Source organism: Cucurbita pepo, chromosome LG01 (genome assembly GCF_002806865.2).
Source record: "Cucurbita pepo subsp. pepo cultivar mu-cu-16 chromosome LG01, ASM280686v2, whole genome shotgun sequence".
Classification (NCBI taxonomy): domain Eukaryota; kingdom Viridiplantae; phylum Streptophyta; class Magnoliopsida; order Cucurbitales; family Cucurbitaceae; genus Cucurbita; species Cucurbita pepo.
In genome coordinates, this window is record NC_036638.1 from 743,569 (window position 1) to 768,015 (window position 24,447).

The 24,447-nt window shown below is 35.7% G+C and overlaps 4 protein-coding genes across 5 annotated transcripts; 3 read left to right on the forward strand and 1 right to left on the reverse strand.

The window, feature by feature from the left end:
- Positions 1 to 2,883: 2,883 nt before the first annotated feature.
- On the forward strand, positions 2,884 to 4,405 carry LOC111805447 (probable 2-oxoglutarate-dependent dioxygenase At5g05600). The gene is made up of 3 exons (XM_023690558.1): positions 2,884 to 3,480; positions 3,606 to 3,936; positions 4,089 to 4,405. The coding sequence occupies exons 1-3, from the start codon at positions 2,984 to 2,986 to the stop codon at positions 4,335 to 4,337; spliced, it is 1,077 nt and encodes a 358-aa protein (XP_023546326.1). The 5' UTR covers positions 2,884 to 2,983; the 3' UTR covers positions 4,338 to 4,405.
- Positions 4,406 to 7,426: 3,021 nt separating this feature from the next.
- LOC111782123 (PHD finger protein ALFIN-LIKE 2-like) lies at positions 7,427 to 15,223 on the reverse strand. Its single transcript, XM_023662924.1, has 5 exons — positions 14,999 to 15,223; positions 14,853 to 14,885; positions 14,374 to 14,596; positions 8,111 to 8,231; positions 7,427 to 8,010 (listed from the first exon to the last, which is right to left on the reverse strand). Exons 1-5 carry the CDS (start codon positions 15,090 to 15,092, stop codon positions 7,756 to 7,758), a joined length of 726 nt encoding a protein of 241 aa, XP_023518692.1. The 5' UTR covers positions 15,093 to 15,223; the 3' UTR covers positions 7,427 to 7,755.
- Positions 15,224 to 16,794: 1,571 nt separating this feature from the next.
- Positions 16,795 to 19,829, forward strand: LOC111782132 (CTD nuclear envelope phosphatase 1 homolog). Of its 2 annotated transcripts, XM_023662941.1 has the most exons (6): positions 16,799 to 17,376; positions 18,038 to 18,166; positions 18,253 to 18,373; positions 18,476 to 18,557; positions 19,133 to 19,286; positions 19,380 to 19,829. In XM_023662941.1, exons 1-6 carry the CDS (start codon positions 17,092 to 17,094, stop codon positions 19,497 to 19,499), a joined length of 891 nt encoding a protein of 296 aa, XP_023518709.1. In that variant the 5' UTR covers positions 16,799 to 17,091; the 3' UTR covers positions 19,500 to 19,829. The 2 variants fall into 2 exon arrangements, with proteins under 2 accessions (XP_023518703.1, XP_023518709.1); XM_023662935.1 differs by having other exon boundaries at positions 16,795 to 17,376; positions 18,253 to 18,557.
- A 1,161-nt stretch (positions 19,830 to 20,990) lies between these two features.
- On the forward strand, positions 20,991 to 24,349 carry LOC111782147 (putative serine/threonine-protein kinase-like protein CCR3). Its single transcript, XM_023662954.1, has one exon. The coding sequence runs from the start codon at positions 21,408 to 21,410 to the stop codon at positions 23,805 to 23,807; it is 2,400 nt and encodes a 799-aa protein (XP_023518722.1). The 5' UTR covers positions 20,991 to 21,407; the 3' UTR covers positions 23,808 to 24,349.
- The last annotated feature ends 98 nt before the right edge of the window (positions 24,350 to 24,447 follow it).

Genomic DNA, 24,447 nt, shown 5'->3' on the forward strand with positions numbered 1-24,447 from the left:
AAAAAAAAAAAAAAAAAAAAAAAAAAAAAAAAAAAAAAAAAAAAAAAAACATTGTATGGATGACAATTATATGCTCCGTGCAAGTGACAAGCATATTATAACAATCGTCCTAGTAGGATGCAACGAGTAATGTTGATAGAACAACTTTAAATTACTCAAATTTACAAATATTTAGATATCGACTCTCAATTCAACTTCAAAATAACAAGCGAATAACTCTTATTAAAAAATTAAAATTAAATAAACCATATAAAATATGTATAAAGGCCACTCAATTGGGTAGTTACTTGCAAAATTAAAATAACTTATCCAATTAGAAATAACACCAAAAATAAACCAATTTATAGTAATACAACCATTTATCTCCTTATTCCCAAATTCAAACATAACTATCATTTTCAAAAATCCCAAATAAAAAAAATTAGTAAGTTACGTATATAGCTAATTCGTACTTAATTATATTTTTAAAATAAATTCTTTTATAATTCAAATCTTATAAGATTTTTCTTTTTTGACACGATAGCAAATTATATCCTTTCATGAATATAAAGTAAACCCACGTTTTTTAAAGAGCCACTTATGTATATGGACGTTAATTAGAAGCAAAATTAAGCATTAATTTGGATTTCTTCGATGTATCTCTCTTTCTTAATTTTGAGCTTTCTTTTTCATACACGAGAAGAATAATTGTGGAATTTATGCCATTTAAATAAATAAATAAAATAACTTTTCTTTTCCTTTGAAAGGTTGTATTTTTTTTTTTCAAGAAAATTAAATATTTAATTAAATAAAAATTATCGTAGGTCTGCCCATCCTCTACAATTTTCACATAGGTGAGGCAAGGACAATCTGGTCCACCTCTCTAAATTTTTTTTTTTTTTTAATATTAATTAAATGAAATAATTTTGAGTAACACCCAATATTAATATATATATTAATTATCCAACTTTTTAAATTAAATATACTTAAAGCTACCCAGAAATAACAACCAATATTGTTCTTACTCTAAATTCAATTAAATCATTTTATTAATTTACAATTTTTTTTTCTTTTGTTATTTTTGGAAAATTTTAAATTTTTAAATTTAAAAAATCAAAAGAAACGGCGCCATGTGTGGACCCTACCATCCAAAGGCACGAGTTATAAATGTCTTAATTCAGTTTTTTTAGTTCTCGTATTTAAATTCTATTTCTTATTTTATTTTAGTCAATGCAATTATTTCGCATTAATAAATTCATTTTAATTATTACAATTAGAAGAGTTTTAAAATAAATAAGTCTCCATGTTTATTTAATTTTTATATTTAAAAAATTATTAATAGCGCTTTTAATTTTATCTACCTATAATTTCCGGTTTAATATCTAAATCTACACGGCATTAGTCTATCATGTAATTCTCGTGTTGCGTATGCCAAAGCGAATTAAATACCAAATAAAAATATATTTTGTTTTGAGAGTTTAAATATCTACACATACGGTAGCGAATACAGTTTAGTCTAATTATATTTTAGAAGTTGGATTGTTACGTGGATCATTTACTATAATATAATAATAATAATAATAATAGCAACGCGTACGTTTTTAAATAACATTTTTGTTATTTCGATTATTTTATTAAAAATGTTACGAACATTGAATTAGTATTAAGTTAGTTCAATATCTTATTCTATTTTTTATTATTGTCGACCAAATATAAAATGGAAAAAGTAAATAAAATACAAAATGGAAAAAGTAAAATAAAAATACTTTATTTTATATATAAATCTAGAATAATGGACAGTTCCGTGTTACGTCGAAATTGATACAAATACTTTTTTTAAAAAAATAAATAATCCGAAATTATATACATATTTATTCATGTTTAAAGAATATGAAATTTTCTTTGCTGCGTGTCGGCCATGTCACTTTCATTTGCCCCCATCAACCACTCACTATTGCAAAATCCCCAAACTACCCTCCAAACCAATATATTCCGATAAATCTTTTTAGAATTCGTGTTAGCGCTACCCAGAGTTAGAAATTCAAACTTCGTTCATCCGTTCAAATATCTATTCAAAAGGGTATATGAGAGTTAAAAATCACAAAATCTTCCCCATTAAAATTTTTCTCGACGTTTGGATCAACATTTAACCAAACGAGGGTCTGTTAGAATTATAATATGTTGAAACTTAAAGTTTGTCATTCAAAATTTAAAAATTTCGTCTCGATGTTTAGATCCAATGTCCCATGATATTCACGTTTTCGAATTCGATCCATTAACTCACCCTACCTAAAACCTAGACCTAAGTCCTTCTTTCCTTTTTTACTTTATTAATCTTTGATGACATTTTTTTAGACTTTGAACTTTCAATTTTGAAGATCTAGAAGGTTTGACAGCGTATTTAACTTTCCAATCCATTTTTTTTTTTAAATTTAAAACGCAAAATAAAGAGCACATGTCTCATTTCGGTAGCCCTCCACTTTTCGTACTTATTTCTTATTTTATTTTTTTATCGCTAACGTTTTATATATTCGCTTTTGTTCCTAAACTTATAAAGCTTCTATATCACACCAAAACTTTGCACAAAAAGTAGCTTTTTATTTACGAGTATTATCACTAAAGAAAGAAGAAAATGTGACTAACCTAATCACCTATGTGCCTAAATTAACATCATTTAATATAAGTATATCCAAATCTACAGTGTTAATTTATATGTATGATCGACTAAAATGTTAAAAAATATACTTTAATAACAAAAATTTAACAAACTCGTATCAATTCAAATATTATTTTTATTTTTAATTTTTTTATTTTTTTTTAGAAGGATGAAGAGAAAGCCTAGTTTGTATGTGTGTGTATATATATAGAGATATATGTATAGGTAAGTGATTCATCGTACTTGGTTGTGTTTTTAAAAAGAGAAAAGGAATAGGGTTTGGATTTAAAAATTTTGATTTTTATAAATAGAGACAACATTGGAATCTGGAAAGCCTCCTTGGGCGTGATGACTACTCTCGACCATGACTGGCCCGAACCCATTGTCCGTGTCCAATCCCTGTCCGAAAGCGGCTGCCCCCTCCTTCCCAGCCGCTACATCAAGCCACCCACGGACCGCCCCTCAGCCTCCGCCGTTACCTCCGCCCTCAACATCCCTATCATCGACGTCCACGCTTTCAATCTCGACCAGCCAGAGCTTCGAGCCACCGTTCTTGCCCAAGTCTCCGATGCCTGCCGCAACTGGGGGTTCTTCCAAATTGTCAACCACGGCATCCGACCGGAGCTTCTCGACGGCGTCCGCCGTGCCTGGTATGATTTCTTCCACTTGCCGGTGGAAAGTAAACAGGGCTATGCCAACAATCCTAGGACTTATGAAGGGTATGGCAGCCGGCTTGGCGTTCAAAAAGGAGCTATTCTTGATTGGAGTGACTACTTTTTTCTTCACTATCTTCCTCCTCGCCTCAAAGACCACAATAAGTGGCCCGCTCACCCTTCGAGCCTCGGGTAACCATCCAACCCAACCCAACCCAACCTAACCCAACCTAATCCGTTTAATCCATTGAGTTAATAATACGAACAAAAACAAAATTAGAGGAATTTAAAGGGATTTTTGTGTTTGAATAATGCAGGGATTTGATTGAGGAGTATGGGGAAGAAGTGGTGAAGTTAGGGGCAAGATTGTTGAAGCTTTTATCACTCAACTTGGGGCTTCATCAAGCCTATCTTCAAAATGCATTTGGAGGAGAAGATGTTGGAGCATGTTTGAGAGTCAATTATTACCCAAAATGCCCCCAGCCCGACCTCACGTTGGGGCTATCCTCGCACTCCGACCCCGGCGGATTAACGCTACTCTTGCCCGACGATCGAGTCGCTGGACTTCAAGTTCGAAAGGACGATAATTGGATCACAGTCAAGCCAGCCCGCCATGCTATTATAGTCAACGTGGGCGATCAAGTTCAGGTTTGTTTTGTCAATCATTAACTCAATTACATAAACGTGCCTCAAAAGGAAACGTTTCTCAAAATTCTCTATGTCTATCTCCACATGGAGGAGTCTTGTTTTGCTCGACCATTTCTTCAAAATGTGTTTTTTTTTTTTTTTTTTTTTTTCAGGTTCTAAGTAATGCAATATACAAAAGCGTGGAGCACAGAGTGATTGTGAACTCGGACAAGGAACGAGTTTCGTTAGCCTTCTTTTACAACCCGAAAAGCAACATTCCGATAGGACCGATAAAAGAGCTAGTCACACCGGATAAACCTGCGCTTTATTCCCCAATGACATTCGATGAATATAGGGTTTACATTAGGATGAGAGGTCCTCAAGGCAAATCTCAAGTAGAATCATTAAAGTCGCCAAAATAATTATAATTATGAGTGGTTTGTACAAATTATAAATTAAAATTTTAATCAATAAAAATAATTATAAATCATATTCGTTTTTGTCTCGAATCTTTGTCATGGCTTCAAATAACCTCTATAAATAACCTATGTATAAATGAAATAAAACACTCAGCATGTTCATCACAAGAACCAAAACGTCCTGCCATGCATACTCAGCCTTACTCAAGCTCAACTAACTCACTCGACTCCATTGAGTAACTCAAAATTCATATTTAGTTTGCTCGAAACTTTCTAACACCAACTCCTTCAAGTTACGTCGAGACCATCTTTACCTAGACGCTGAGTGTTCAACCCTTGACCATTTTTATACGAGGCATTGAACTACTACAACGCTCCTCGAGCATTTTTATCCAAAAGCAAATAGAAAATAACGAAGTTTAGTAGATTATGAAATTACTACGGACCAATCATTTCGCCACAAAAGTCAAGAACGGAAATATATATATATATATATATAAAAGAAAACAATTTAGCACGTGCTTGATTGCCTTTTGAATTTTTTTTTTAAAATTATATATTTTATAGTAAAAAGATAATTGGGTAATAATTATGTCCCTTGGTGGAAAACGAGACAAACATAAAATAATAATTTTCAGATTACATCATGATTCATGGAATAGTTTATTTGCTTTGAAATTTCGTACCATTTTTATATAAATATATTATCCTGACGGCCATTGGGTGGCTTTCATATTTAGAAATATATTTTTTTATTTTTAAAAATATTATTTCCCAATAATAATTTTTAAATTTTAGATCATAGATGTGCCAGAAATCATCCAGTGGAATTTGAATTTCAAATTAATATTTTTTAAGATGGTCATATATTTTATCTATAAAAAAGAATCTCATAGATTAATCAAACGTGCAATCAACGAGTTAGAACGTTTTGATTGAAAGGATATAAAGATCGATAACCATACACTTTATAGGGTGGAAATTAAGAAAAGAGTGACAAAAGAATAAGTATTAAAGGTCCTTTCCGTCCAATCAGGAATAGAAAAGTGTCCCTTTGAGAATTAGTATCAAAATAAATGACGATGATTATTGTACCCATTAGTGACTTAGATATTAAATAAACGTTATTAACATTATATGATTAAATGCTCGAAACTAGCCTTCTTTTTTCCTTAGTCTCTGTCACAATATGTCTCTATCCCGATGTTCCTCTCACAACACCGACAAACCGTCCACCTATCTCTAATCGTCTATGAAATATGGAAGGAGAGTTAAAGATAGGTAATAGTGGGGTATGTTTTTGCTGATAAGAGTTAGGGAATACAATTCCATCGATAGGCCGGAAAGAGAGAACACAGTGCTTAAAACCCACGTGCACAGCAGACATTAAAAAAAAAACATAAATAAATAAATAAAGCAGCACGTGTGGTATATTATGGAAAATTCAATATTATGTCTTAGAGGCTATTAATTAAAAATAAAAATAAAAAATTTGGATGAGACGCTTTTTAAAATTTAAAAGTTCCTATAATTTAATTTAATATTTTAAAATTTGAGAGAAAAATTTAATTAGTCGAGATGGTATGAATATAATCTCTAACTCATAAAAAGTTTTATAAACGCGTATTTTAGTGTATTTAGTTATTTGTCCTATCATGTTAGCTTTTCGCCATATTGAAAATGCAATTCCTACGAGCGAATCTATCGAAGCTCACGATCCATCTACCCATCATATTCCTTTAGTTTATTAAAGATAAGATTTATATGATTTGTCTATTTTTTTTTTTTCAAAAGACATCTCTTTTTGAATTATTTTTCCTTCCGCTATGATTTATTCCTTTGAAAGTTCTCCTCATTGTAAAGTTGTCCATCTTATTTAGTTAAACGCCCACGTGAAAATTCTCTCATTATAAAGTTACGTGTTTTATTTGGTTAGACAGGTACGTTTGAACTCATATCATGACTAAACTTAAAAGTCGTTTAAACGTATGATTTATGGTCCATTAATCTTATATCAATATTTTAATGATGAGAATAACTAAATATTGGCTCTTTATAGTTAATTCAATACCATGATTAATTGCATATCATAACTTCACAATGTTCAAAATCGAGCTTAACTGAAGTTTTGATTAAGAGACAAAGATATATATCTTCTTTCTTCTAAGTTCGCTTCTTTCGTCTCTCAATCATGAAGACCTTCTCAATCATGAAGACCTACTTAAAATTAAGAGAAAAGAAAGGACCATATTCCAATATTTGAAAAGATATGTCATGTCACTTTTAACTTTTAATATTTCAACCTAGATAACAAATTTCTTTTTCTAAATCATCTCACAATTGAATTCCATCTACATAGCTACTTTCCTAATTTATTTCACATATTAAATTTTCGGTAGCCCAGAAAAATTCAACATTGATATAATCGATTACCAAATTGGGTTGTCGGGTAGTTTTTAGGTTTGTGTCTAACATGTTCATAAATGTTAAAAAATCTCATCTTTAATAAACTAAACTCTAGGTTTAATATGTTGATATATTAAACCCTAAACCATAAACTGTTCTTGGTATATTAAAAAGAATTAACAATTTATTAGATACATGATTACGTCTAAAATTATTCTATGAATATTTTAAAAATATCAAATAAATCAAAAATATATTAAACACAAAATTAAAAATTAAAAGACCTAATAGATAGTGATAACAAAATTGAATATGACATCTTAAATATTGATAACTAACTTGAATACGAAGGCGAAGCATATACAAAAACAATATCTTTTCGACTTGTGGACAATAGAAAAGAAAATGAAACCTACCAGTCATTGGGATATGATATTTTTTAGAAACCCAAAAACTATTGGTGGCCAATTTGAGCCATTAAATCATACCAGAAGATAAGTATCAAATAAGTTCAGTCCAAGCCTAAAAGGAGTGGCTTAGACTGCTATAAATTAGCCTAATGAAATGGTTAAAAAGAAAAAGAGAGAGAACTTTAAGGCCATAAATCTAGCAGAAACCTAAGGCCATGGCAAAGAACGCAAAGATAGAGATTATGTAATGGAAGGTAGCAATCAACCCATGCTCACTTGTATGTTAAATAATAATGATGCCCCAAAACCACACACAAGTAAAGCCTAACATGAACGATATTTTCATATCATTATAAGGAAGGCAAGATCAATCTTTAAACTCTGAACTATACGGCTCGAACATGTATGAAAAAACCGAAACGAAAACTAGCTTTAACTCATGCTTAATTATCCGTTAGCATGCTAACTTTATAAACCCTATAATAAACCCTCACAAGTAAATCCCCTAACATGTACCTTCACTTCTTTCGGTCTTTACCACGAGTTTTCGCAGAACATAAAGGTTAACTCCCACAAAATGCTTTACATTGTGGTATCTCCGCGCGCTATGGTCTTCCTTTCTTTGTGCTGCAAGAGGGGCATTTATACTGCTTGATATTGTCTGCCTTGGCTGGTGTTATCCGCACACATTTTCCATGGAACCACCTTTCACAGATGTCGCATCCAATCCAAAACTCATCTGCGTTGTAGTTCCCCCCACAGCTTCCACACAGAGTATCACCATGCTCATCCTCATCCTCTCCATAACTCTCATCGATTATCTTTGGATTGCTGATTCTAATTGACCCATCTAGTGACCTCTGCAATTATAAAATTGGTTGTTGTCCTAAAGTTCTCAGACAAGGGAAAAGGCATACAATAAAATAAAAATTGCAGCTTCGGAAAACTAGACCATTTCACCTTTGAGCTGTTTCTGGATTTACTTCCACTATCCATACTGGGTTTGTCTTTAACAGCTTTCCTTCCAGACGCAACTTCAAATAGAGTGGGTAGATCATTAATCATACTAAATAGTCGCTTCCTGTGGAAAAACGAGAGCACATGTTGTTTACTGTTAGATCAACCCAATTGTTGTTCTGTTTTAATCACATGGATGATAAAAGAAAGTAACAACGAAGTTCGTCCATGATCTCTAGTGCTAAAACGTCACATAGACTTGGGATGATGTTAAATTGCCTGAAAATATGCAAGAAAAGGCTCTACACCAATTTACAGAAAAATCTCTTGTTAATTCAATGAAACAATTTTTTACCCACAAAAATAAAAAGCACCAAAGAATGGAAATATTTTGTTAAACTTAAAGAAGCTGGTAAAATGACAGCAGTGAGAGAGAGCACATTCAATCAGAGCATGATTTCAAATGCCTCGGTTGACCTCCTACTATAATACATAAGTTCAGAGCAGGGCAAACAAAAGATGTGGTGGACACGAGAGAAATATCTATGCTCTTAAATGAGCTTGAGCTAAAAGAAAAATGAAGCTTCTCTCATACACACAAAGCGAGAGTTGAAACTGAGAGAATTCTTGCATGAAATACCAAATTCAAATACATAGAAGAAAGGAAAATCACAAACTATCAAACCTTCAAGAGATCTACTTCTCTCCCAAAACACTCAACTACTTCCTTACCTTCCTCACTTCTCTTTTACTCCTATCCAACTCCCGACAGTACACTACAGAATGGTTGACCCATGCCTCATAGAACTCCTACTGACAGCACTTACTCAACAGCCCATGTACACGAACATAATAAAGCACAAATGCAGCTCTAGGCATATTACAACATTCTTTCCTTAGAAAGGACTTGGATACAAAATTCATCTGGTTTCATAAGGAAAATATTTTTGAAACACAAATGATTCCATACTAAAACATATTTATCATCCTCTCGTCTTGGATTGTTTTAGTAATTCATTTAACTAGAGAAATGCCTCCACCCTTCTCTATTTCATTATTCAATGAAACATTTTATGTAAGGCGAGTTTACCTATGGACTCTTATTCAGGGAAAGCTAAAATATTTGTGATAAGCTCCAAAACAGGTTTGTGAATTTCTTGATTTCTTCCTACTAGTGTGTTTCGGGAAAAATCTAATCTGGAAAATCCCCACCATTTGTTCTTTCATCGTGGGTTCGCCAACAAAAGTAGGGGCAAGCTTCTAGATACTTTCAGTTTTATGTTTCACCTTTGACTACAAGATGTGGTACTCCCTCGAGGGCAGTTCTCCTTTCAAGGGGAAAGCCTCAGTTCTGTGAAATCAATTCGGAATCAGCATGGAGGGTTTGGTTCAAGAGGAACCAAAAAAATTTCAAGGGTTCGGAGACGAACTTCATGGGCTTTTGGGACTTAAGATACTGTCTTTGCTTCTACTAGGTGCACTTTCCAATGACTTTTGTAATTAAAACCTTGTGAGTATCATTGCCAACTAGGGCTCTTTTTTGCACCAGTGTCATGTAGGTATTAGTTTATTCCCTTTTCTTGTAATGATCTTTTTGATCTATATTTTATCATTTCCTATATAAAAAATAAAATTAAAAAAAAAAAAAAAAACTATTACAATAGTCTTACAATAACCCATGACCAGTAGGCTTTGGCCTCTTGAATATTTCATTTATTCATGAAATTTATTTTCCAACAGGCAAACGAAGAAGTTCTGAAGTATTCAGCCTTTGTTTGTGAACTGGAGACCCCGTTTTTCACATTGCTTTCATCCTTCCGTTCTTACTGTTATCCATTTTAATCCCAACTCAATTGGGCACTAGATCTTTCTTTTCCTCTTACCTACTTCAAAACCCATCACAGATTCACAATGACTTTCCTCTGCCCCCTGCCAAATGTATTATAACTCTATGAAGTCTATGAATTTGGTGCAGGAAAACATCACAACTTATATCCATTCCTCGCTTCCAACTGCCTTACCTCAATCCGAAGTCGTTAGGACCAGCTAATCAGCTAATATGCACATCCAAATGCAATGTTGATCACCGGAATCCTAGCTTCAAAGAGAGTGGATCTAAAATAACAATGATCACTACATTAACTTCCTTTCTCTTTTCTTTTTCGAACAATCGCAGGTGATTTTGGCCAAGTGAGCTTTCGTAATTCAACCATAACATTCTAGCAAATGGAGCAGGGGAAGTATTGTATTGATACCCTTTCTTAAGCAACCAATAGAACTCATGAAAACCAGAAGATGAAATAGAAATTAAGTAAAATTGCTCCGGAATATGACAGGTTACCAAGCACCTTGAGAGGTTTGGCCTGTCCTCAAAACTAAATCCTAAATTGCATACCCTGCACCTCCTCCACCTACTGTCTACATCTGGAAACACTAGTCCACCACCTAATCTCACTACAAATGTACAAGTCAACTGGACGGCTTCAAAGTTTGTTTGCAGCCCTTGAAAAGGTATTTTGAAGACCAGCCAATCTTTTAAAACGAATAATTGTCTTATGCATGGTGATGGAAGAAAGATTAAATTTTGGGAGGATTATACTGGGTTACATCACTGCCTCTTGGAACTTTCTTCCCTTCTATTTATGTTGTTGCTAATTCCAAGTTCATCTCTATTCATACGTGTTGGTATGATGATAGTAAGACTTCAAATGTTCATTTGAGAAGTGGCCTGGCTAGGCAGACAAATGGAGGAATGTCAGCCAAGTGGGGTCTGTTCCAAGACATCCTCCCAAGCCAAGCCAAGCCAAGGATAAAAATTTTTGGACCCCTAACGATACTGAGAAGACTCTTTTTGAAGTTAGCCAATGACAAACTCTCGAGAAATCCACTTTCAAGACAAGAATCTTAGAAAACTCATTTGAAAAGGAACTAGCCCCAAGAAAGCCAAATTCTTGATTTGTTCGCCAACTCAGAGTGGCCTCAACACTTCGTAGAAGGTTCAAAGGAGTAATCCTCATATAATTATTTCCCCCTCCAGTCTGCCAAATGTGCAGCAACAGAGATGAGTCACAAAACTTCTTTTTTTTGCTTCAGTTCTTTCACCAGAAATGGTTAGGAATTTTATCTGCAGTCTTTTTTTACTAAATTTGGTGCCCTGCCAAAAGGATAGATGACAGCATGTAACGACCCAGATCCACTGCTAGCAGATATTGTCCTCTTTGGGTTTTCCCTTTCGGGCTTCCCCTCAAGGCTTTAAAACGTGTTTGCTAGGAGAAGGTTTCCACACCCTGGTGTTTTGTCCTCCTCCCCAACCAATGTGGGACATCACAATCCACCCCCCTTCGGGGCCCAGCGTCCTCGCTGGCACTTGTTCCTTTCTCCAATCAATGTGGGACCGTCACCAAATCCACCCCCCTTCGAGGCCCAGCGTCCTTACTGGCACACCGCCTCGTGTCTACCCCCTTTGGGGAAGAGCGAAAAGGCTAGCACATCGTCTGGTGTCTGGCTCTGATACCATTTGTAACGACCCAAATCCACCACTAGTAGATATTGTCCTCTTTGGGCTTTCCCTTTCGGGCTTCCCCTCAAGGCTTTAAAACGCATCTGCTAGGGAAAGGTTTCCACACCCTAGTGTTTTGTTCTCCCCCCAACCAATGTGGGACATCAGAGCATCACTGTCTTTGTAAGAGGTTAACTGTCAATGCTAAGGTGCATTTAAGTGTATTCTTCGGCTTCTATGGAAGAAAAAAAAAATTACAAATTTTGCTCCTGTAAGTCGATTGTTTGATTAAATTCCTTCTACGGAAAAAAGGAATTTAAAAAATTTCTCCTATAAGTTCAACTATTTTATTAACTTCAAAGACCTTGGCTTCTACTGAGGAAAAGGAATTCTAAAATTTCTCCTATAAATTCTATTCTTTAGTTAACTTCAAGGCTGTGTCCAATATAATATATATATGTATATAAGTTATGTTTGATGTTAGTATAAAGCACAACTTAAAATAGAGTAATTTATTTCAAAATTTACATAATCAACACCTCAAACACTACAAACAATTTACACATCAAAACAGCTTTCCAATGCACCGGATATTCCTGCTTACTTTCACCACTTCCTTTCCGTAAGATACTTTCGATAGGCATACTAAATTGAAATTGTCAACATTTTTCCTTCATCATAAGAAACATAACTGACTAGTCAACATGGTTAAAGGATATAAATAAGATAGCACAGTGAAGGGTCTAGCTATTGAGGAGGGAAACTCAAAATCTACAGAAATCCAAATTTGCTTGGCAAGAAGGATATCACTGTACTCGAAGGGGTTAGGGATCTTGAGAAGGACTGGGAGATAGCCAAGAAGGTTGTTATGGAGCAAGAGGCCTAACATTTAGTACCCATCTTCAACAAATCTACGTAGTTCCAAGAAGGGAGTCCCAGAAAAGAAGAAACTCCAATTAAAGGAGGAAAGATTCTTAATATTAGATTCCACATAGATTTTTTTTTTTTTTTTTTTTTTTTTTTGAGGAAAAAAAGAATTTATTGAGGGTTCATAAATAGAACTGAAGGTGAGAGGAGGTCAAAAGTGATCAAACTTCACTTCTATCACTCACTATCCTGACTAAAGGAGATAGTTGTCAACACCTTCAGGAGATGATTTCTACGTAAATGGAACGTCAAAAGAGATACCCAACTGAGGAAGAAGCACAAGTGAAAATTCCTCAATCTGACGGAAGACTTTGGGCTGGTTGAATTTTCAGAGTAATGGGGAGTTCACATGGTCAAGCATGTGTAAGAATCTTCTCCTGGATAGATTACTAGAATCAGAGGCGTGGGTATGTATGTTTTTTTTTTTTTTTTCAAAAATTTCAAAAACAGAGTGAAAGGATATACAACTGAGCAACAAAAACGTCATCAACAACAACAACCCAAGCCAAGAGAAATAAAAAACTATATGAAAGAGCCCCAACTGTTAAGAGATAAAGATGCATAATAAAACTCTTTTGTCAAATACTCCAAAAGAGAGGCATTCACCCAGGTTATAGACCAACCTTCCCCAAGACATCTCCAAATACTGCAAATTGGGTACAGTGGGTGAACAACAAAGCATCTCCAAATTGAAGCCATTAATCAAACCAAGGAACCATGTAAAATGAGTCTACCTAAGTAAGGCACCAATTAGTCAATAGGGAGGGGGAGAGTGGGCTGGCCTGTCTTTAGGCCCTTGGTAGAATTTTGTCTATGGGTTTGTTGTTGATGACAAAAGTTTGATACTACTGATACATTCCCCAATCATTGTCTCCAACAATGTCCAAAGCTCTTTGCAAAAGGAATAGCACCTAGGACATCTCAATCTATCATGTTCCACGTCAACTTTTTAAAGATAAGGCTTGATTGCAACACCCCTTTCACTTCTTTCCAGCCCATTCAATAATAAACTCATTGGAAATGAGAGAGTCATCCAGCCAAAAAATAGTTAGCCACAAGTGAATGCATGAGCCCTAAAATAACTAGCCACAGTGTGACTTCACGAACCCAAAAACAAATAGCCACAAGCCTGGTAAAACTCTTAGTAAGGAAGCTACAAGTGTGAATTTTTATATTACGAGACCAAAATTCATCTCATCCACAAAAAATGATTCTTACCAATCATAAGAAAATGAAGATGAAAATAGAGAGGCATTTATCTCAAAGAGCATTTTAAAGATTGCAATCATGCAGTCAACATGGACACCGAGACCCTATCAGATACATATTTAAATGGCAGTTGTTTCTTTACTTGCAAAAGAAAGATTCTGCTATGAATTTTGGAGGTGGAGATGCATATACACAGAGAGAAAGAGCCAGAACAGGTTGAGGAAGTCAAGCAAATTGGAAGGAAAGATTGCAGGTTTGTAACAGTTAACTCAGGTAATTCTATTTCTAACTTGGCGTCTTAAAACGCATAATGCAACCCTGTGTAGAAGAATTTTCTTCACAATGACGAGAAGAATATGATCTTTCCAACTTCCCAACTGACTATATACCATAACAGGATGAGAGATCAAGCCCAAGTAAAATGGACCTTAGTCATCAAACAAATTAGGATATCATATACACACCTAAAAAGCTGCATATAATTGGAATGCATGAGTGCTATACGCATTGTACCAGTGCAGGAGGATGTGAAACAAAGATCATTGAGGCAGCAGTTGGCAAACCGTCCTCATGCTCCATCATGAAATTAAGATTCACTAGATTCTCATGCTCCTAAAGGTATATAACTTACCGCTCATTGCAGTTGAGTCGAGCACCGAGGTAAAACGCCACAGAAAGCAACCAACAATCACTGTGCACGGCCACCAACGAAAGCCAATCTCTGCGCTTCATCCCATCTCTAGCAAAATTGATCCCCAACGCAGGCTCAGGAAGCTCGGATGGCACCTCCTCGGCAGGCAAAGTCACCTCCCAAGACTCGTTCGGGTGTCCGTACAAACACAAATTCTCCTTCTCTGGAAAAAGAACATCAGGAACTCAACATCAAAACCAACCCCAAAATTAGGTCAAAAGCCAAACAAAACCGCAAGTTTCTCCCGCCAATTCGACGCTCGCGAAGAACATGGCAGAACAAAATAAAATAAAACACAAACATATTTCCACAAAGCAAACTAAAACCCTAAGCGCAAAACTTCACAACAACGCAATCATCCCACCTTTATCAAACCAATCAAACATAAAACTAAGAAACTCGAAAGAACAAACACTCACCAGGATCGCAAAGCGAGTAGAAGTCATCGACATCTGCAAGACAAGAACCAAACGGCAGATCAAAATCAAAACCCAATTCCTCGAACACATTCCCAAAAAAAAAAGCCATAAAAACATCACGGTGAGAAGTACGAGAGAGAAATCACCATAAGTAAGGGCTCGCACGAGGCCAGTGCGTCGAGCGCTGTAATCCTTGAAGATGTCTTCGACGGTGCGAGGGCTGAAAGAGATTGAAGCCATAGATTGATTTGAGAGAATTGGAGAGAAATTTGCAGAAGTGGAAGAGATCGGAGTGATCACTGCCCAGTAAACTTGGAACCTCAAAAAAAGAAAGAAAAATGTTTGTCAGAATGCTATAGCTTATGATTTTGGCTTCAGTTCTTCCGCACTATTAGTATTTATATAAAATAAAAAATAAAAAATATGATGTACTTTAAACTTAATTCTAATCATTAATTAACACAAATGCTTAATTGATTTTAATTCCTTGTGTCCATTCAATTGTCGCTTAAAACACTCTTATCTATATATATCAAAATTAAATTATACAATCCAACTTAAAACTTATAATTGTAATTAAATAATTAAGCGATCTAATAAATAAATAAAATTTTAGACTCAATTTAATAATTATTTAGTTTTTTTTCCTTTCAGAATTTTAATTTTGACTTTAAAATTTATAAATATTACTCCACACAAATAATTAAATCCGTGTTTGAAAATTAAAGACAGTTCTTTAAATTTTGTCTTAATTTTAGAATTTAATTAAAAGTTATAATATTTTATTAAGAACTATGAAATTATCCAAAAACAATCAAATTTTTATAAAAAATAATTAACTATATATATATATATATTTGTCTGATATAATCTAAAATTTTCAAAATAGAATGAGGTCAAAACATTAAAAAAAAATAAAAAAAATAAAAAAATAAAAATAAAAGAGTTGTGAATTGTATGGTCAGTAGTTAATTAAATGACTTTAAAGGTCATATTCAATAAATATAAGTTTTGTTTTGATGTTATTTATTTATTTATTGTTTAGTTTGAATGGTCTTAATTTGGTACAATTTTCTTTCATTTTAGCTTTCAAAAAAAATATTAAATGATTTGATTTGGTTGAATTCTCGAGAAAAACAACAAAATGAAATATATTAGATTAAATTGTATCCTAATCTTTAACCTTTAATTTTTTTTAATATCATGATTATTTTGTCTCATATTTTTTTACGAAAACATTTAGAATTCTTTTTTAAATTTAAAACGTAGTTTTAAATTTTTCAAAAACTAAGTCGGATTTAAAAAAAATATTTATAAAAATAAAATAGATAACAAAATTTGGAATGATTTTGATTACACGTATTCTATTTTATTACCTCTAGACATCTTTGCTTTTGAAAAAAAAAAAAAAAAAAATAATAATAATAATAATAAAAAGTCATAAATCCTGGTTTGTTTTCCAATCTCATAATCTCATAATGCCACCGTGTTAGATAATAACGATAATAAAATATATTATTTTATTTGTCAATGATCTTATCCAAAACAAAGTAATGGATGGAAATATTAATATCTTTCGTAATCAAATATTCTTAAAAGATAATTGAGGGTAATTTTAATTTTTAATCCAATTTAGATAAATATTTACTTGAATAATAAAAATAATAATAATAAGTAAAATTGGAGGAATTGTTTATTTTATTTTTTAATGAACCAATTAGAATGGAGGAAAACCAAAAATTTAAATAAAAGAAAGTCAACCAATAAAATGTAAAGCTCAAACCAACAGTGTTATGATTAATAAATAAGAAAATTAGGATATAATTATTTAAAATAGTCGGTTTCAAGTGGTCTCGGAAGTAGGGAATTGGAGTCTCTGTATAATTAATAATTACGAAGGACATTATAGGAAGGACCAGAATTGTCTTTTCTTATTGGCTCATTCTTTCACTTTCCCCTCTTCTCAAAAATCCTCTTTCTTCTCCCCGATCTCACTCACGCGCGTTCTCCTTACGCGCCATCTTCTCTCTTCATAAAAACTCCAACCCTCTTCCCCTGCGTGCCCCCACCTTCCTCCTCCTCCACCTCCTCCTCCTCTTCCGCCGCCGTTGCGGACCCATTGTCTATACGTAGCAGGTTGGAAGATTCCAAAATCGACTGGTTCTATCTTCCGTTGGTGCGGGAGAAGCTCTTTCGGTGCATTTTGGTTGTCGGAGAGGCGGTTCCGATCAGTTACTCCATGGCTGAGTTGACTCAGCCTGATGTCTACTCGCTGAGGACTCTGCAGGTGTGGAAGACGTTGTTGAACTGGTTGGCTTTCTTCTTCCAGATCTTCGTTCAGATCCTCAGAGCTTTTGGACACCTTCGGCTTCTTTCTTCTTCTGATTCTGATTCTTCGTCTCCGTCTTTTAAGCCTTTGCCGGTCGTTGAGCTTCCTGATCATGAATTTCTTGCTGCCTCTGCCGTTGATATTGCCTCTGTTGAAGATGAGGAGGAGTCCGACGGGCTTATGGAGAAACTGACGGTATTGTGATTTTCTTGTTGATTTCTCGTTGTGAACATCGTGTTTTCCCCCCAAATTTGTTTGCTGGAAAGAATTTGTGTTTGGATTCTATTTGTGCTGGTTTTTTTTCATGAAACTGTGCAATTGTTGCGCTGATTAGGTTTGCTTGATTTTGCAATTATTCGTCTATGGCAATGATTTCAACAGATATGCTTAAGTTCGTTTAATGTTTGTGAGAGTTTGGGAGTAATGTTTAACCCGGCTTGGCCCTGGTGTACGTGAGAAAATTATTGATATCATTTTGGGGAAGAGGAGACGAGCCTTTTCTTGATGAAAATAGGGACAGGAAAGCTTCAACTTCATTCCCTATGGTTCTGCAGTATTTCATTTTGATGATTCATTAGTAGTAGATGAAAGAATCTAGCTCTGGGACTCTGTAAATGATTATTCCAATCTGGACGAACTATATTCGTCCATTTTAGAACTGAATTTTATGATTTGAAAATGTTTTCCTGTGCTATGTAAAGCTTCTGATGTTAGAAGTTTGTGGAGATGCCGTGTGAAGCTGTGAAGTTAAAGTCGTTTCAAGAAATTACATATGGCTCATTCCTCTTTTATCTTCCTTTTGTTTCCCTTGTGTGCTTCCTTTATTAATTCCACATCTGGCATTGGACAATTACAGATAGTTCTCGATTTGGATGAAACTCTCATATGTGCATATGAGACATCCACTCTGCCTGCTGTTGTTCGTAATCAAGCAATAGAAGCTGGACTGAAGTGTTTCGAACTCGAGTGTTTTTCTTCAGATAAGGTAGTTTACTTTCCAGTAACCTTGTATTGATTTGGTTTTGTGAGTTTTAGTTAAACCATCTTACCTGGGTATGCTGCTATTTGAAGGACTGTGAAGGGAAGCCTAAGGTCAACTATGTTACTGTCTTTGAGCGTCCGGGTTTGCATGATTTCTTAAATCAACTAGGTAGCTTTGCAGATCTTGTACTATTCACGGCTGGTCTTGAAGGTTTGTACACTTTACTATCCATTATATTATCAGGTAATATCCTTGCCCATAATAGAAAAATAAAAGAGAATCTGAAGGATGTCATCTATGTGTATGCCTCAGGATATGCAAGACCTCTTGTTGACAGGATAGATGAAGAAAATCGATTTAGTCTTCGACTGTATAGGCCTTCAACAATTAGCACGTAAGTACTTCTCTGCTATTTTCTTCTTTTCTATTCGATCAGCATAGCAACTATTTGCTATGTTTACTTATCTAGATTGGCAATATTCAAGTCTATTGACGCTTCAACTGTGGAAAGACATTATACTATTATGATTATTGAACACACCCTTTCCAAAAACAAGTTTGAATTATTCAGGAGTTCGAATAAGAATTTGTTCGTGTACATGTATTTATATCCTTAAGTCCATTCTTTATTGATATTGAATGCAGTGATTAAGTGCATATGTTTGGCAGTGATTTTGGATAGGACATAAACATGCCCCAATTGTTGATAAGTTTGTTTAGTTAGTAGTTAAATTTATCAAGATTAAATGGAAACTGAGTTATTATTATTATTTTTTTGGTAAGAAACTGAGCTTTCACTTGGTACATTATTTAGATCCTCACAGAAGTTAAAAGCACCCACTTTCAAAGTGTTTTTTTTTTTTTTCTTTTACCCATTTCAAGTTAAGCTAAAAGCACTTACTTTAAAGCTAAGTATCCCAATTGTGTCTATTCTCTGTAAAACCCATGGTTCTGGTATGTAATCTACAGGGAATATCGAGATCACGTGAAGGATCTCAGCTGCCTATCCAAGGATCTAAGAAGAACAGTCATCGTTGATAACAATCCTTTCAGTTTTCTATTGCAACCTGTGAATGGAATTCCTTGCATTCCATTTTCTGCAGGGCAACCACACGATTCACAGGTGGGAAAACAATGAAAATTCTGAATCTTTCAACAACAGTACATCTTCACAATAATTCATTTTGTGACCGTCTTCCTTGTTCTCCATATACAGCTTCTAGATGTCATTCTTCCACTCCTAAAGCACCTCTCGCTGCAGAACGACGTCAGATCAGTGCTGTACGAAAGATTCCATATGCCTGAATGGTTTCAGAAGCATGGAATTCCAACCTAAATTCAACGAAAATCTGTGCCAAGGAGAAAGGTACATTCTTCTCTGCTCATGCAACAGTTAAACACAGTTAGCTTGCTTGTTCAAAAGGGCAGAGCACATTTAGGAGTCAGATTCTGATTCTTGAACTTCTGTATAGCTTCATGTTGTACATCGTGGATATGGTCCTGAAAAGTTGCATCCAATTGTTTGAAAATCATAGTAGTATTAAGATTGTAAATTTGTAGGAATTCTGATTTGTAATTTATTAATGCAGTGTTGTTGGATATGTTTGTAGGAATTTTCTTGAACTTTTTACCAATAAATATCAGTTGTTTCCTCCCTTTGGTTGCTTTAACTGTTTTGTGGCTTCTCCAGAATATTAAAAATTAAGGTATTTAGAAGAGTTAGAGTAAAAAAGAAGGGAAAAAGGAATGTGTTGGTGAAGAACTAATTATATTTGGAATATATAAGTAATGCTATTCTCTTCACAAACACCCACGATTGCCCTCACACCCTCTACTCAATACCCCATTTACATTTTTTCTTTTTAATTTCATTTTAATATTTTAATATTTTCCCCCATCAAATAAATCCAACATTTCATGCTGTTTATTGCTATTTTATTATTTTTTTAAAGAAAAGATTTATTGATTATGTTTGTTTGAGCTGTTCTTATTTGCTTTTGGAAGATTCTGTTTTCATGGTATGCTCTGTCCTTTCCACATTTGTGTGTTGTCAGCTTTTCAATTAAACTTTTTTGGTCAAATATATATTTTTAAATTACCATTCAGCCCTTCCATTTTCAATTTTTTTTTCTTTTATCTAATAGATTTCTTAATTTTATTAATTATCTAGTAATTTTTTTCATTATTTTCCAGAATATACAAAATTTTACCTATACAATAATGTTAGAAAAGAAAAGCAAAGGTGAGAGAATGATATGCATCGGAAATTGTGAAGTCTGCACTAAATGTTAAAGAACTTTTTGAAGAGATATTTATATGGAAGGAATTTGAATTTGAATTTGAATTTGAGTCAGTCTTTACATATCAAACTCATTTTCTTTCACTTTCTGCTGCTGCTGCTCCATTTATTCTCATATTTATTTCTTTTGACCACTGCCAAACTTCAATTTCAATTTTTATTATTTTTCTCATGGGTTTTAAATCGGATTATAAAGAAGAAGAAAAATGAACGTTCTTATATTATATTAACGAGAAGCTACAAAATTGAACTCAAGTGTTAATATCAACTTCATCGATCTATATCCATCCAACTATGTGACTTTAGGTACATGAGATATTATCTCGATGAATTAACATATATATATATATGTTTGAAACAATGTGGTCTACCTATTAAACTAAAAATGATAAAACAACATAAAAAGAATCAAACTAACCTAACAAACGACATAGATTATTTATTTATTAAAAAAAAAATAATAATAAATTAAAATTAATAACTTAGAATAATAATAATAATAATAATAATAATGGAGGAGTGAGTGGCAGAGTCTTACTTGTTTTGAAAGGTCAAAGTCGGGCAGCTGCGGTTTCTGAAACAAAATGAAGGTCACGCACGTGGTTCACCTCGTAGGCGCGTACTCCATTGACTGCATGCCACGTGTTTCTCCTTTTCTCCAGTATCGCTGACGTGGCTCTTATATGGCTGGTGTGGACGTGTTTATGTTTCTACATTGTGCTTAGAACCAGTTTGGGTCGCCGTTAAGATTGTTTTTCTCTAGAATTTCACTGTAATAAATTCATACCCTCTTTTTTCCCTCTCTCTCTCTCTCTCTCTCTCTCTCTCTCTCTTCATCTGGGTCTCCTGTTTTCTCTCTCCTCTGCGCATGGCTGAGACTCCCAATGAAGTACGCCAGGCTACAACGCAACAAAACCCCTTTCCTCTCTCTCTCTCCTCTTTTAAATGACGAGATTACCCCTTCTCACCGCCGCTATCCCCGTCCTCTCTTTCATCGTTGTTGTTTTCTCTCTGCTTCCGGCGACCTTAGCTCTCGGCTCTGCCTCCACGCTTGCTGTCAGCTACGGTTCCGCCACCGTCTGCGGCATCGTCGCTGAGCAGCCCACGCAAAGGATTCTCTGCTTCCGTCGCGGTCAAACCATTTTTATTGACCCAAATATCTCCTTCTCCGTCGTCTCCGGCGGTCGGGATACCTTCTGTGGCATAAGAGCCGGCGGCTATACTCTTCTCTGCTGGGACTTTGATCAAAATACCGCTGCGTTTTCCCGGAGAAGGCTTTACTTCAACTCCACTGTCCTTCTCGAGAATCTCGCCGTCGGTGACGACCAAATCTGTGCCACCGTGGTCGGTGCCGGCAATGCAACTTGCTGGCGCGATGGTAACAACGTGCGAGTTGGATTTTCTTCTCTTCAATTCGATTCAATTTCTTCTGGGTTTGGATTTTCTTGCGGAATTTTGAAGGGTAATCAATCCGTTCGATGTTGGGGTCGGAATGCGTCGATTGCGGCCCTAATCGAAAATGGGTTTCGAAATATCTCAATGTCGACCATCGTCGCCGGTGGGTTTCATGCTTGTGGATTGAATATCTCCGGTGGGTTAGTTTGTAGGGGGAACAACGATTTTGGGCAGTTGGATTTTCCTTCTAATTCATCCAGAGGGTTCTCTGAATTGGCCCTCGGCGAACGCCATAGCTGTGGGATTTTGCTCTCGAATCGATCGGTGGTTTGTTGGGGAAGCTCAGATTTCTCTGTGGATTCAATTCGAGAAACTTCTTTTGAGTTAATTTCTTCGGGATCGGATTTCGTTTGTGGATTAACAACGAGTAATTTCTCTGTTCTTTGTTGGGGGCTTGGCTGGTCGAACGATTCTTCTGGTCTTTTTTCACTTTCTCTTCCTAAGATTCTTCCTGGTCCTTGTGTTCAATCTTCTTGTCGGGATTGTGGTGTTTATCCTCTCTCTCAAACGCTCTGTTCTGATTCTGGGAATGTCTGTAATCGTTGTTTGGTTACTGTTTCAACGCCGTTTTCGCCTCCTCCACCCTCGCCGCCGCCAATGGTGGTGACCCCATCACCTCCTCCAGCGGCATTGAGAAAGGGTTTGCTGGCTTTTGCTATTGTGGGCTCAGTTGGGGCCGTTGCTGGGATTTGTACAGTTGTTTACTGTTTATGGACTGGTGTTTGTTTTGGTCATAAGAAGATACACAACTCTGTTCAGCCGACCATTACTCGAGCTGCTAGTTCAAATGGGGGGACGACAACGTCAAACACGAACAACAGCCCACCATCGCGGTCGTCGACGATTCGGCGACAAGGGTCTCGAATAATGCGGAGGCAAAGGAGTGGTACGTCCTCGAAGCACGCCGATAGAGCAGAAGAATTCACTCTGGCTGAGCTTGCTTTGGCTACCAATGACTTCTCCCATGAGAACAAGATTGGTGAAGGGAGCTTTGGCATTGTGTACCGTGGGAAACTCGGCGATGGGCGGGAGGTTGCGATCAAGAGAGGCGAAACAGGGCCGAAGACGAAGAAGTTTCAGGAGAAGGAGAGTGCTTTTGATTCAGAATTGGCGTTCTTGTCTAGACTTCATCACAAGCATTTGGTGAGGCTTGTGGGGTATTGTGAGGAGAAAGATGAGCGGCTTTTGGTTTATGAGTATATGAAGAATGGTGCACTTTACAATCATCTTCATGACAAGACCAACTCTGAAAAGGGTAGCAGTGTTGTGAACTCTTGGAAAATGAGGATCAAAATTGCTTTAGATGCAGCAAGAGGAATTGAATATCTTCATAACTATGCAGTCCCTCCTATAATCCATAGGGATATCAAATCATCCAACATTCTTCTCGATTCGAATTGGACAGCGAGAGTATCCGATTTCGGGTTGTCGTTGATGAGCCCCGGGTCAGACCTTGACTACCGACCGACGAAGGCAGCTGGGACGGTTGGTTACATTGATCCTGAGTACTATGGACTGAACGTTTTGACTGCTAAGAGTGATGTGTATGGGCTTGGGGTGGTGTTGCTGGAGCTTTTGACAGGGAAGAGAGCTATATTTAAGGATGATGAGCAAGGAGGGACACTGGTGAGCGTGGTCGATTTTGCAGTGCCAGTGATTACGATCGGAGAACTGGGGAGGATTTTGGATCCAAGAGTCGGGCCGCCGCAGATGAACGAAGCAGAGGCAGTAGAGCTTGTGGCTTACACAGCGATGCACTGCGTGCGTTTGGAAGGGAAAGATCGGCCAACGATGATTGACATTGTTGTGAATTTGGAACGAGCTTTGAATCTTTGTGATGATAGTCATGGCAACAGCTCTAGTGGTGGAATTTCCATTGTTTCAGAGTGAAATTCTTCAAAAATTCTTCATGAAAATTTCAGAGAAAAGAACGAAAGTTTTGAGCTGAAAACAGCACCCCACAAACCTTATCATTTCTTTCACTCTGCAACTCACAATATTTCCTAGAACCTTTCATTTCACACTGTTTGTGCATATCTTTGTTCGGTACGACCGTTCCCAACCAAACCAACAGTTCGAGATCATGGGACCATCACGGACATTTTGATCGATAAAAAAACCACTATGTTCAAAGAATATTGAGGAAACATGAAGGACATGCCAATGATTTCATGTGGAACACAAAAAGAAAAGTAGGAGGGAGGAGATTGAATGTGAAATGAGATTTGTTGGGTAATGGAGATGATATTCCATGTGCCTTTGGAGGGTCCTCATGTGTTCTCCAAAATATTGACCCCAAAAGGGAATAATGAAAATTTAGGGGCCAACAAATGAAATAAAGGGGAAAAAAAGGAGAAAGTGGGCCAATAGAAGAAAGGTGTATTATGTGTAATAGTAAATGAATAAGAATAATGGACAATGAAAGGACCAAAGGGTCAATGTTGAGAGGAATAGGAATAGAAATAGGAGTTGCATTTATTTGTGATGGCAAAAAAATCAAAGGGAGGCCGGCCATGGGAAAGGCTTTTCA